This window comes from Alligator mississippiensis, chromosome 1 (assembly GCF_030867095.1).
Source record: "Alligator mississippiensis isolate rAllMis1 chromosome 1, rAllMis1, whole genome shotgun sequence".
Taxonomy (NCBI): domain Eukaryota; kingdom Metazoa; phylum Chordata; order Crocodylia; family Alligatoridae; genus Alligator; species Alligator mississippiensis.
Window position 1 is genome coordinate 431339477 of NC_081824.1, and position 14700 is coordinate 431354176.

Here is a 14700-nt window from a genome sequence, read left to right on the forward strand (position 1 = left end):
TTATAAAATGTTGGGTTATTTTTCATATTAGTAGGTATTCGTACTATTAAACTATATATCAGTATAATAATGGGAAAGTATATTTTGAGATCAGGAATGGCATTCTAATATAATAAAAGCCTTAGTCTGTCTGTCTGTAATGCTCTGGGCCAACTGCGCATGCACCCCTGAGAGGGTGCATGCTGATTGGCTGTGAGGGCCCGGAGCATTATGAACAGAGGGAGCCACCACTGTGCCATCCCCCCCCCCCCCCATAACAGCCAGCAGGGAGGGGGGAGGCAGTGGGGAGGAAGGGGAAGGGGGGGCAGGAAGGGAAAGGGGGGGTTTCCGGTGGCAGCACCCCTTTGTTGCCATCATGCCGCTTCCTGCGCCTGCTGCTGCCACTTAGTCCTGACAAGAGCCGGCAGAGAGGGGGAGGCAGCAGGGAGGGCAGAAGAAGAGGGGGAGGGGAGGCAAGGCAGTGGGGCATGTTGAATACCTACCACTGGGTGTCACTGGCCGTGCAACCTCCCCTCCCCCCCCTCCCTGCCCAGTTCCTGGGAGCTGGTGGTGGTGTGGGGTGGAGCGGCAGGGTATGGGGAGGGCTCATGGGGCTGCACCAGGAGTGGGGGGGCCCACGGGGCTAGACACGGGGGGGGGGGGTTGGGGGTATGGGGGGGGCACTCAGGGCTGGAGGTGGAGCGGTGACACCACGGGACACTGGGTGGTGGTGCTCTGTCCCTGCCTCCCCCCCCCCCCCCCAACATGTGTCATTCATAATGGGCAATTTGCTAGTGGTAACATAAAAGCAATTAAGGTCATTAATATTTAGTATTTATACTGTACATGTAATTTTTCAGGCTAATATGCCAATTCTTTGCTCCTTTTAAAGTTTTGTTCTCTTTTTTTTTAATAATGTCCTCTCTGAATTTAAGTCTATATATCCAAAGATGTTTTTACACAATAAAATAGTAGAATAGCAGAATAGTAGAATATGAAAAAATTATATCAGTAGGTTTAGGTTTTTGATAAATAATGGTGATTTAAAATCTACATTGTCATTTGTTGCAATCTTTGTTCAAGGTGTGAATAATATGGAATATTTAAGAATGATTCATAATATATTAAAGGCTTATGTTTTCAAATTTTGACAATCGGTGTGCTCCATATATGCAGCACACCAATTCCAAATAACTGTAATTTGCTTAATTGCATGAAACAATGCCAGCGCCAATGTCTTGCTTTCTGTTTCCTTTGCAAGAAAATCCAGGTATGTGCATGCTAAGTTATAAGGATAAACTGCATTAATGCCTAGCATCTTTAAGTCCTACTATCTACTTTATAACCTACTTATATTCTGGTTAACGTCATATAACTGTAGCTGTCTGTTTTGTAATTGTTTGTACTTTGTTCAATTGGGCCAGAACCCAGTAAAAGAGAAACAGTTGCTAAAGCTATTAGAAACATTGAAAATGATGGTCATAGTTTCCTCTCTTCATTTTCACGGTTTCTAATTGCAAGCCCTGAAAGTGAGGGAAGCTAATTAGTTCCATGGAGATGCTGATACCAGAACGTAGTACTGTAAGCAAGCATTGTTTACATTAAATTCCTGTAAGTACATACTCCTGGTAAGTGTATAGCTTTTTTCAGGCCCAAGGTTGTGCACTTTAATGGAGTATACTATCAAATCAGTCTCCATATTTGCTACTTAGTAAAATGGAGATATTTAGAAAAATATCTGTTGCCATCATAGTATATAACCATGTTCCATTTGTTCTAGAAAGTACTTTAATTGTACTGATTTTATTACATTTGCAGTCTCTTAATATTAGCTATTCTAGACCAAATTACATTTGTTCTATCAGTTTGTGTTTTAAAATCAATCTGTTTCAGATTTACTCATATTTCTTGGGTTTCACTTGTACAGATGTCCCTAGTATCTTCAGTGGTGACCAAATTGGAATGCTGGATCCCCATCAAACCCTTTTTGGACCCCATGAATCAGGCCAGTGTTGGAATCTAAAGGATGACAGCAAGGAAATTAATGATCTTACAGATCAATTCGCACCATTTGTTGGTGTGTTTGGTAGCACTAAGGAAACCTTCAAGAATGGAAACTTTCCTGGCACATTTTTTCGTTTTCCCCTTCGCCTGCAGCCTTCCCAACTGAGTAGTAATCTTTATGACAAACAAAAGATTTTGGAACTGTTTGAATCATTCAGAGCAGATGCGGATACAGTGTTGCTCTTTCTAAAAAGTGTTCAAGATGTTTCCTTGCGTGTTAGAGAGGCTGATGGAACAGAAAGACTGGTTTTCAGAGTAACTGCTAGTGAGAGCAAGGCCTTGAAACATGAAAGACCAAACTCTATCAACATTTTAGGAACAGCAGTAAGTCAGTATTGTAAAGGGGTTCCAAGCAACAGCCTAACATGCGTGACGTACCATGTAAATATATTTTTGGAAGATGAGAGTGTTAAGGATGCACAGAAAACGTCTTGGTTGGTATGTAACAGTGTGGGAGGTCGAGGAATCTGCAGTGAACTAGATAGTTTGGCTGATGACTTGAAATTTGTTCCTACGATTGGAATAGCTATGTCTTTATCAAGTAATGGTGAGGAAAAAGGAGCTGCAGCAGACTTTTCAGGAAGAGCATTTTGCTTTCTTCCTTTGCCTCCAGGAGAGGAGAGCAGGACTGGCCTCCCAGTTCATGTTAGTGGTTTCTTTGGCCTCACTGATAATAGGAGGAGTATCAAATGGCGAGAGCTGGATCAGTGGCGAGATCCAGCAGCTTTGTGGAATGAGCTTCTTGTGGCCAATGTTGTCCCAAAAGCATATACTACTCTCATTTTGGAAGCTATCAAACGAATGGAGACTGAGAAGAATTCAGATTTTCCTTTGTCATCTGAGAGAATATATGGATTGTGGCCAGAAAAAGACAAAGTCAGGGTACCCTGGAAGCCAATTATAGAACCTGTGTTTAAAGAACTATTACAAAGTGCAATTATTTATGCTGCCAGTAATCGGTGGATAAAGGTGGAGCAGGTGTGCTTTTCTGAAATGGATGAGAGCTTGGAGTATACACAATCTGTTCTCAACTACCTCCAGAGCTCAGGGAAACAGATCGCCAAGGTACCACCAAATATTGCTAGCGCAGTTCATCTTATCGTCTCGAGCACCAAACCTGTGAAGAAAGTGACCCCTGCTGTGGTACGGCAGGTATTGAGGAAATCTGGACACACAGGCCCTGCTGGTGAAAAGCTTAACCTCTTGGAGTACGTACTTAGTGATGGAGTCTACAGTGAACTTATTGGCTTGGAACTTCTGCCGTTACAGAATGGAAATTTTATTCCTTTTTCTTCGTCTGTGTCGGAGCAAGATATAATTTATATAACCTCAGAAGAGTACCCAAGGTATATTTAAAATTTTTATATTATATTCTGTGAAAATTCAGCTTAAACGTTAATAACATTCTTTTAAAATGTCACCTACTTATTGGTGGTATAAATAGAATACACATGCAGAAGTCTTTTTTTAATGTAATGAAACAGTGTAGAAGGGAACCCAAATTTAAATACATATACCTTTACATTTGAAAGTTAGAAAGCTAGTTGCTGTCAGAATATTAGAAATAATTAATTGCTTTTGATATGAAACAAGCAGCAAATAAATGTAATCCGACTATTTTTTTCCTCAGGAGCCTACATAAGAGAAAGTTGAAAATGTGTGTCCTTGTGGATTGCCTAGCGACATATGGCTCTTTTACACCGTATTCCCACGAGCTGCGTGTTACTTTAGATGCATTTAAGGCAGTGGCAATGATGGGGAACATGACAGCTAGTATCTTACAAAGACTTATTAAAAATAAATATGCAGACTTATATTAACTCCCCCTATTGGAGGCAGTGATTGTCTATAATTAGAACTGCATCTAATACAATGAAATGCTTGAATGTTTAGGTAGTCCATTGTGCTAGCATGGCTCTGAATACATTTTAACCCACATAACTAAATTGTTTTTGGCTTTGGAAAACACTTTATATTAAAACAATGCTTATTTGTATAACTGTTATAATTCTCCTTTGTTTTCCATCAAACAAATGCATGATCTTTGCCTTTGACCCACATTTTTTTCTCTCTTAACAGTTACCTCCTGTGTTTAATATCAGTATCGAAGTTGTTATCTGTGATTATATAGTATATATACCATATTGATCTAAATCCAAGATGACTTTGAATTTAAGATGACTCACCCACAGTATTAGATTCCAGACCTGGAAAATTGTAAATTTGTTATAATTTTCCATGTCTAGAATTTAATAATTGGAGGGTCATCTTCAATTTGCCCCCCACCTACCATTCTAGTGGGGAAGGCAGCAGCAGGGGGGCAAGTGGCAGGGAAAACAGGAGCTGGGGCCAAAATTTTTGAAAATGAATGTGTTTCAAAGGTTTTTCATAACTTGTGATAGAGGGGATATCTTTTATTAGACCGACTAGATTTTTGCAAAGTATGAAAATTAAATTTAAATATGTCCATACTTTATCATGAAAAGAGTATTTTGCTATTGTAAATGAACTTAGCCAAGCCAACCATCTATCTGTGAGATAATACACTCTGGGAACATAACTTATATTGAGATATTTCATTGTTAAAAGGCTAGTTGTACCTCTATCCCATTTTTGGTGTCTCCTGAGTGCCTTTATTGGCCTGGGATGAAATTTTACAATTTTCCCACTCTAGATGGGCCCTTTGCTCCGTATCTTTTGTGTCAACCAATATAACCTTGTAGATCTGGGTGGAATTCGGGCACGTGTAGTTTCTCCCTTCAGAATTCTGTGACTAGTGCCATAAATAATGATCAAATAAAATATTGTTTATTTTAATGGAACAAGGAATAGGAGGAGAAAGATCTTTCAGTGATTCTTAACTAGGGTGCTCTGTTCCTGGGGTGCTTTGAGATCCTTTTAGGGGTGCTGTGGGGTGCAAGCTATGTAATGTTAGGACTGTCAGGTGTGCAAACTTAATTCACAAGGTAAGCCTAGAGATTGCAAATTAGAAACCATAGTGTAAAAAATATTTTGACCTGTAATGATCTTTCTCAGTTCTTTGTAATAGGAAGATTGCTGTATTACTTTTCCATAGTCAAAAAATGAGTGAAAACTAGGAGCTGACATTTTCTGAGGAGTGCCTTGAGTCTAAAAAGGTTGAGAGCCATTGGTTATTTCCTAAAGTCTTCCTTGTGTAATTTAAGAAGGCCTACATTTTTCAGACATTCACAGTAGGGGACTTGTGTCTCATTCTGGTTCCTTCGAGCAACTAGAATTCTTTGTTACGAGACAGACAGACAGAGATGCTCTTCAAATCTGCTCTCATTCTTTTGTTCTTCTGTGTTCCTAGAGCTGTATCCTTTTTGGTCCAAACCACTACAATACATTCACAAGGCAATTAAGTTGCAGTTCTTGGAGCCATGGGTATTTTCATTAGCTCTTAAAAAAGCCCAGAAATGTTTGCTGAGGATGACTTACCTTGAGCTATTATTTTTCTTTGATTGGACTCCTGTCAAGTTAAATCACAGTACTTATGCTGAAAAACATCCCAAACATCCAGGCTATCAAACATTAATAGACTATTACAGAACAGTTCAAATTTGTCAGAAGCCACTTGTCTTTCCTTGTTGGGACTTAACTAACTTATATTATGAGTAAAAATAATATATTAATTATACCATGAAATAAAGTTTGTGCGCAATTGGGTAACTGACAGGATAATGAAACCATTACAGTCCAACGGTTTCTGTGAGTCATTAGTACTTTTGTTGTTCTGTAGCCATCTGAAATTAGCTGATTGGTGATTACGATTTAGTTATGATCTTTAGAAAAAAACTGAATAAAAATGGTAACTTATGACTGAATCTTCCAGAAAAACCTGGTAGGAAACTAATGATATACTGTGGGGGACTTTGCACTGTTGTGGCTCATGCTAAAAGATTTAAAGTGTAGTTAAGTTAGTCGTGCAAAAATGACATGAAAATTTATGATTCCAAATATAATATCTCTCCACCCAGCCTTTACTAGGATGACTGCAGGAGACGGGGCAAAAAGTAAGAACACATTTATTGCTTGTCAATATTATGGCCAAAAACGTGATTTTTGAAACTTGCAATAACATCAAAGGAATTTCTTATTCAAGAGACAGAATTGTAAGATCATAGAAAAGGAGAGCTAGAAGGGCTCTCAGGAGGTCATCTAGTTTATCCCTTTGCTCAAGGCAGCATCATCCATGTCTCATCCTTGACATGTTTGTCTAACCTGCTTTTAAAAACCTCTAAGAATGGGGATTCCAAAATCTAGCTAATCTGTTCCAGTTTTCAGTCACATACAGGCCACTAGCAGACATTCAAATAATAATTAATGATAATAAATGGGATCTGACCCTGATCCCAGGAATTGTGCATCCTGCCATACCAAATGGAACACATCCCAGTTGCAGTTGAGGCAGTGCTAAGTCGGGGTGGGGGAGGATGACAAGCTTCTCAGGGGTGGAACTGAGTGGCTTCCCTTTGCTGGGGATTTTAAATCCCTGTATCCATCAGTGTATGTGAGGCAGCTCCTGCAGGGGTTGTTGGGCATGGGGATTTAAAATCCCTGGTGCGGGGAGCCCTTTGGCTCCACCTACTAGGTACCTTGATCTCCCATACCTAGCAGCCCTGGCAAGGCCAGTTGAAGACTTATAGTTGCCCTGGGGACTGCTGCTCACAATCTGCTGACTGTTAGCACCCACTTGGAGCAGCTTTGACCCAGTTGGAGACTGGAGCTGCCCCAGGCCTGTGTTGGCAGTGTTCATTTTGGGCAGGTTGACAATTATTACATAATGTGGCTCCAGACAGCTCCTGGTTTGTGGACATGACACAAGTTTAATTCAAGATGCCATTCTTACCAGTTACAAAAATGTTCTACATTATGTGTGGAACATTTTTTTGTTTGCTGTTTTGCTATTTTACAGGGCGTTAAATTGGGTGAATGTGTGGGACCATTACCATTTACAACACAACTAACACAGTAATCATGCCATAAATGTAAAGTGTGTCAGGAGCCTCATAGTGAGAGTGTTTTTTCTAATGTTCAGCTTAACCTTCCTTTGCTGCAATTTAAGATTATTACTTCTTGTCATAGAATCATAGAAAATTAGGGTTGGAAGGAACCTCAGGAGGTCATCTAGTCCAACCCTCTGCTCAAAGCAGGCCCATCCCCAATTAGATCATTCCAATAAGGCCTTTCTTAAGCTGGGCCTTAAAAACCTTGAGGGATGGAGATTCCATCACCTCTCTGGGTAACCTGTTGCAGTGCTTCACCACCCCCCTAGTGAGTTTTTCGTAATATCCAACCTAAACTTGAGACCTGTTGCTTCTTGTTCCGTCATTTGTCACCACTGAGAACAATCTAGCTCCATCCTCTTTGGAACCCCCCTTCAGGTAGTTAAAGATGGCTATCAAATCCCGCCTCAGTCTTCTCTTCTCCAGACTATAAATAAGACCAGTTCCGTCAGCCTCTCCTCATAAGTCATGTGTCCCGGCCTCTGAACCATTTTTGTTGCCTTCTGCTGGACTCTCTCCAACTTGTCCACATCCTTTATGGAGTGGGTGCCCCTAAACTGGACACAGTACTCCAGATGTGGCCTCACCAGTGCAGAATAGAGGGGAATAATTGCTTCCCTTGATCTGCTGGCAACACTCCTACTAATGCAGCCCAATATGGTGTTAGACTTTTTTGCAATAAGGCCACATTGTTGACTCATATCCATCTTATTGTCTACTGTAAGCCCCAGCTCTTTTTCTGAAGAACTACTGCTTAGTCAGTTGGTCCCAAGTCTGTAGGGTTACGTGGGATTCCTAAGTGCAGGACTTTACACATGTCCTTGTTGAACCTCATGAGATTTCTTTTAGCCTAATTGGTCTAGGTCACTCTGAACACATCCTGGGCCTGCCCTCAAGTGTATCTACAAGTCCTCCTAGCTTCTCATCTCTCTTAAGACAAGAAGTAACAAAGAATACTCAGTCTCCAACCTGTGGGGTAGATCTTGGCTGTGGAGCCATGTCATCTGGCCTGTGGGTCTCCCCATGGGTGTGGAAATTAGATGATACAGGATTGGTAGCAGCATTTACTTACCACTCTCCTGCTGCCAGATTTCTAGACCCATGGGGAGTCCCATGGGCTGGATGATGTGGAACCGTTTCCTAAAAAGAACTCATGCACGAGTTTGGACCCATAGACTGACCCTGCATGTGGGATCCAGCCCACAGACTGGCTGCACAACACTCATCTGGTCTGCGGGATTAGATACGTTGAGCACCACAGATTTATTTTAATCCTGTTTATATTGTTTCACCTGCTTACCTAAACTCTAATATTATAAAAGCCTTAGTCTGTCCATAATGCTTTATTCACAGTCTGATTGGCTGCTGAGACAACCAATCGCAATATTTACTGAAACAACCAGAGTGCTCTGCACAGACACAAGCGCCACCATGACAACAGGGACTGGAGCTTGGGGGGGGGGGGGGGAGGCCAGGTCACCAGCTCTTCCCCCGCCCCCGGCCCCTCCGTCCCCACTGTCATAGCAGCACTGTCCCTACTGTCCCTGAGCAAGGCCGGAACAGGGGGACAAGGACTTGCACTCAACCCCGCCCCCCCCCCCTCCCTGGGCCTGCTCCTTGGAGGCAGTGGAGGGGGAGGGAAATGAGCCTGGACTCGATGTGGCAGGGGGGGAGGGGGAAGGAGGAGGGGAATGGAGCTGGATGAGAAGCTGGGGGTGGGGGCGGGGCAGACACAAGGCTCCGTCCTCTTCCACCCCCCTCTCTCTCCATGATTGGGGGGGGGGGGGGGCTGAGGGGCAGAAGCAGGTCGTTGAGGCCAGTGCTGTTGACCTCACTCCCCCAGCCTTCCTGGCCCCCCAGTCCCTGCTGTCATGGCAGCGCCAGGGAGGCAGAGGAGTACGGCCTGGGACGGTGGGGTGCCGCTATGACGGTGGGGGTGGAGCAGGGTGCAGCGGTGCAGGGTGCTGGTGGCGCAGCCTTGCCCCCCGACTCTGGTGCACAGGGCCGGGTGCATAGGGCCAGAGGCAGAGCAGCAAGCGGCAGTGCGGGATGTTGGGTGGTGGCGCTCTGTCTACACCCAATCCCCCCTTCCCCCCCATCATTCTTGACAGGCTGTTGGTTAGTGTCTTAAGTAAAGTTACTTGTCTTAGTGCGCAATCCTAACAGTTATGAAAGGATGGGCAGAATTCTGTTTTAGTTCTGTGTATCAATGATGGGCTTTGTTAATTAGGTTGCAAGTGCATGCTGGGGTTTTCAGAGACCAGAAATATACTGCCTGACTGTCATGCCCCAAATTTGTTTTTGAAGTGCTGAGGTACACAATCTATATTTTTATGCTTTTATATGGATATACTGACAAAACTGAACTTTAGTATCCTATTAGAAGTTCAGAGTATAACATTAAAATGAGGATGAGGGACTTCAGCTCACAATCCTGGTACCTTTAACGAGGTAAATTCACTTCTGTCTTTTAAAGTACAAAAGAGTTGGAAAGATTTTTTTTGTTATGTATCCTCTGTTTCTGTATTATTATTATTATTATTAATTTTTTGTTGGTAATAAAACACTGCAAAAAAAAGTTTTTAAAATATGTGGGCAAATTACACGGATTACTTTTTAACGATGTTTGTAACTTTTAAACAGTAACACAAATACTTAGATGATAAAGATGCTGAGATCATTACTGCTTCTGTTTTCAATTGCTCACTAGGTCTCTCTTCCCTGGCCTTGAAGGAAGATTACTTTCTGATAACCTGAAGCCTCAAGTGTTAACTGCTTTGAAGGAGGCTGCTAAAAGCCGAGGTAAAAGAGATTTGTTATATGCTTGTAACTACAAAGAAAAGAGATTTCTAATGATAAAATTAAGAAGAAATGCTATGCTTTTGTTTGTTTTCTTAACTTCATTTTGAACTATGTTGGTTTGGGGAGCCTGGTTAAAACCCATATTTTAAGGATCATCCGCTTTTATACCTAAGTTGAGCACACAATGACGTTTCACAGTTTCTCTTAAGGAATTCAGAACGACACAAGTGGAAATGACAGAATAAGCTCATGAAAGGGAAAGGGGAGGGGAGGATAAAGGGGAGATTTACAGTCAGAAGAACACATGGATATTTATTTATCATTTACTTAGTGATTGTAAATCTGGAAGTTGAAGAATTTAATTTGAACTACTATTAATCCTGCCCAAGTTAAAGTGATATAATCAACTGCCTCTCTAGGTAACTATTTCTAATGATTAGCTCCTCTGTTGAATCTTTGTACCTTATTTTTAATTTGATTAATCTGATCTGGCTTCAAACTCTGATCCCTGGATATTGTTATGCCTTTCTCTGCTACACTAAAGTCCCATCTATTATTAGAAAGTCTTTCCAAGGTGTGTTATAGACTGAGCAAGTCACCTCTTAGCCCTTTTTCAGGTAAATTACATAGAACATTAGATTTCTCTGATTAATTTAAGGAAGATTTTCCAGACCGTGAAACTTTCTTGTAGCTTTATTTGTAACCCATTCCAGTCTCTTAAAATTGCTCTTAGGTGCAGAAATCAAAACTGGATAATAGTGCTTTAGTAATAGTTACCATTCTTTGATACTCTGTGACTCCCTACTCCTTGACATCCTCTTGTGCCTTGGGCTAATTAGGGGTCTGGTCTGTCTTGCTTTCCCTCCAATTTAGGTTGGTTGAATTTTCATCATTTTCACAGTGTTCTTCTTCCACCTGCCTCTCTCCAGGAACGAGTCTTTGGAGACCCCTTCTACTTGCATGGATTTAGTTTTCACTTATTTTGCTTTGTCTTCTAACTTGGCCTCAGTCTTGCTCAATTTAATACATCTGTTGTCATACACATTGTAAAATCTTTAAAGCGCCAACTTTTTTCTTACTACAAAATTTTTGTACAGGGCCCCAATCCATGTTTGGGGCCTATAATGTGTTATTATAATGCAACTAGTAATTAGTAAGTTTTGAGAAAAAATGAAGATGTTTATGGATGCCAACATGTACAGCTATATTAGGTGGGTGAAAGAAAAAGAAGTGGAAAAGAGGACATATGAAAATAAGTTTTCAGACCCAAGTTCCAGTCTTCCCACTATGGCTTGAGATATAGCTTCCTCTGAGTTCCACAAAAGTTTTCCATGGTGCTAGTGAGAAGATACGGTGTATCAAGGAAGAAGCTTCCCCTTTCCTCCAGGACTCAACTACGAGACTCCCTCCACCTTTTATCTCCCTTGTTTTTCCTTGATCTCTACATTGCAAACTGAATAGACTCTGTAACCCCAAATGCAGATAACATTACTTAGAGACTTATTTCTGTTTTTCTTAAGTGTATTGGCTATGACCGAAGACATGATAGAACATCTCCTTAAAAAATTAAGGCTCAGTGGCCAGTACTTTAACATGTATCTATTGTTGCAAATGTTTTTTCTATATGATTGGATATGGACTTGTTCTAATAATTACATCTATAACTTTTTTGTTCTTTTTTTGAGAAAAAGGAATTATCTACATAACTGTAGTTTATTGGCACTTTCTCTGATTTCTCTGATTTGTAGCTTCATAAAACCTTCCATTTTTCTTTAAAGTATCCACTAGTAGGGATCTTTTCTGGCTGACTGCAACATCTGTTTCGTCAAAATCCCTCCATAACTTATAAAAAAAAAAAAAAATTCTCTTACATAGTTGCTTTCAGATGGCAGGATGGATTCATCCATGGCTGTTGTACAAAAAAACATAAATTAATTTTCACTCCATAAGCATGGACTTTTATTGTCAGAGGCAGGCTTGTTGCTACTGTTATGTAAATCACAGGTTTGGAATATTTTTCTGAAAAAACTCATTTAATTATATTCTAGCCCAACAGCTTCTCTGGGGATTTTCAGGTATGATGTGACTGAATATTTTGCTGGATTGAAGCCTGGCATTTGTGTGGATTTGATTACATGTTCTTTCTGCCTTGGCTTTCATCTAAAAAGAATCTGAATAATTTAGCAAAAAATTGTAGATGCAGTGGGAAAAAATGTCTAATAATTGAGAGAAGGTAATGAAGTTAGCACTCTTTTTATTAAGAATGTTAGTAACAGTATCTTCATTAACTTATGCTTACTAATTGGTATTAATTTTGTTTGAATATATTTGTGTATCCTGGGAAGATTTCCAGAATTTCTAAATCAAGTTTTTATTTAAAAAATAACACCATTATTTCAAATGTGAATCTCTAAGTTGTATATCTGAGCTATATGCTTGAAGTGTGAGGACTAATAGCTGTTAAAGACCTGAATAAAATGTTATGCTTATTAATCTACCCAAGTGGTGGCAGCCCATGGCATGCCTGATGCAAGTGACACGAGCAACTGATGTGCGTGTCTTGCTTGAGTCTTGGACTCAAGTCTCTGGAAAAGAAAGCACCAGAACTGAGGCAGGAGGGCTCAATCTGTGGCTGCATGGAATAGGTTGTGCCAGGTTAGTGAAGTGAGAAGATGCCCAGTATTGCTGTCAAGAACTAGCTTAACCCTTCTGGTCCTGCACCTGCTGCTGAATTCAGGGCTTTGGGTCCTCACTTGCCATATAAAATTTCAGTGCTTATGAGATGAGAGTAGGGTTAACTTGGCTTTTGGTGGTGACACTTCTCTCTCTGCAGCATCCTTCCCCCACCCACCATTCTATGCTTCATGTAACCAGAGATTTGAGCCCTCTGTCTCCATTTTGGCGCAGGCGTTATCACATATGCCTCTCTGAGTGCCGTGAATCACTCGGAGGTGACAGGGATTAAGTTGTGGCACGCCTGCCAAAAATGTTGGCCACCACTTATCTACCCCATTGAGACTCTCTATATTAACTTCTTATTTTTAATGAATATAAGTTGATACTACAGTGCCTAAAGCAATATTCACTATTTTGGGGGACTTACTATTTTAAGAATTAAGCAACAGAATTTTAGTTTTATTTTAGGAGGTAGATTCCTTGCCCTGTTTCCATGCCCTGCCACCCCAGATTCCAATCTCACTTCTGAGGGCTGCTGTCTATGGGTACCTGTACATGAGTGCAGAGGCTACTCCGATGAGTTGGAATTCAGCGTGTCAGAGCAGGCTCGATTAATCAAATTTGCTGGAGTGTGGCAATTACTGTACTCCAGCAGCCTCCTGTGTCTCGTTTATCAGTGTCCCCATGCTTAAAAATGGTGGTGGGGGTGCTTGAACCAAAGCTCCCCCCCTTTCCCCTACCAGGCTCCCTGCCAGCCTGTAGGCTCAGGCTTCCTGCTGTGTTCAGGAGCAGCTAACTCTGGTGTGAACTGCACCAGAGTAATTTTGTTGTATTAATAGCATGTATAAATGTACCCAGTATGTTCTATTCCTGGCTCTGTCATTATCTTCTAGTGTCAGGTTGAGAAATAAATTACTGTCTTTTTCCATTTATGAACTGGGAATAATAAGTCTGTTCCACAGATATTTTGCAAGGTTTAATGATGATCTGTTTATGGATAATGTATAATAATTCAAAAACTATATTTTAAACAAATACATTTTTCTACTGTAAGAATTTAAAAACAAACTCACATTTACTCTTGTATTTTTAATCTCATATTTAGCATTTATTATATAATAACATTTTGTTAATGACTGTTACAGTATAGTTAGTGTTCAGTCTGGGCTAGTACATAGGGTTGCCCCTAACTTTTCTGGTTGCACTAAATCAGGGGTCAGCAATCTGTGGCTTGTGTGCCACCTGTGATCCTCAAAGCCATTGGATCCAGCCCAAAGCCAGAGGGCTTCAGCAGCAGGGGCTCACATCCAAGCTGGGTGATTCCTATCTGCCACTGAAAAAACATTGATGACCCCTGCATTTAAATCGCACACATCTAAACTGTTAGTAGAAGGAACTACTAATTGGATTTATAGGTCGGGGAGTGTAAGTATAAAAGTTAAAGACTATATGTGCAACCATACTGTATGTATATGTATGAATATTAACTCTGCAGCTGTTTTTGTGTGCCTGAAGACTTTGCAAAACTAACAGAAGTAATAACAAGACAATTAGTTACCATCTTATTGTTGGATTTGTACTAATATGAAGTATATTTGATTTTAATCAACTCACAAAACGAGGGGGGATATATGATAGGGCTGTGTGAAGCTTCGGTCACCGATTCGATTCAGAGGAGATTTGGCTCGATTTGGCAGCTAAATCTCCAAATCTGAATTGAATTGGGAGACCTATTAAAAGGTCCAAATCAAATCCGAAGCGTCCAAAGTGATTCCAAAAAAATTCATGGAGATTCAGAGATTTGGATTGGCCAGGGAGAAGCAGGCACAGCTGGGAGGCTGCAGGTTCTCTTGCAACTCTTCTGGCTGTGCCTGCCTCTCCCTGGGCAGGGGGAGCTTCAGGAGAAGCCCCCATAGCTGCCTTGCCCAACCTCATCCCCCACCCAACCCCAGCCTCCCGGCACAAAAAAATACAAACAACCCCCACACTCACCAGTTGTAGCAGCAGCAGTCAGGGCCTTTGAGGGATTCTCTGGCTGTGGGAGCTGCAGGAGGGATCCTCTGGCTATGCCTACCTCTGCACCCATGGCTGCCCTGCCCGGTCCCATCCCCCACCTGGCCCCAGCCTCCTGGCACTTAAAAAAAAAAAAAAA

The 14700-nt window shown here is 41.3% G+C and overlaps 1 protein-coding gene across 3 annotated transcripts in view; it reads left to right on the forward strand.

The window, feature by feature from the left end:
• SACS (sacsin molecular chaperone) overlaps nt 1-14700 on the forward strand; it is a 90273-nt gene that overhangs the window by 62203 nt on the left and 13370 nt on the right. For all 3 annotated transcript variants that reach the window (XM_059720471.1, XM_059720472.1, XM_059720468.1), the window contains 2 exons: nt 1907-3389; nt 9781-9872. In XM_059720471.1, the coding sequence (XP_059576454.1) occupies nt 1907-3389; nt 9781-9872 (1575 nt within the window). The remainder of the gene's footprint in view (nt 1-1906; nt 3390-9780; nt 9873-14700) is intronic.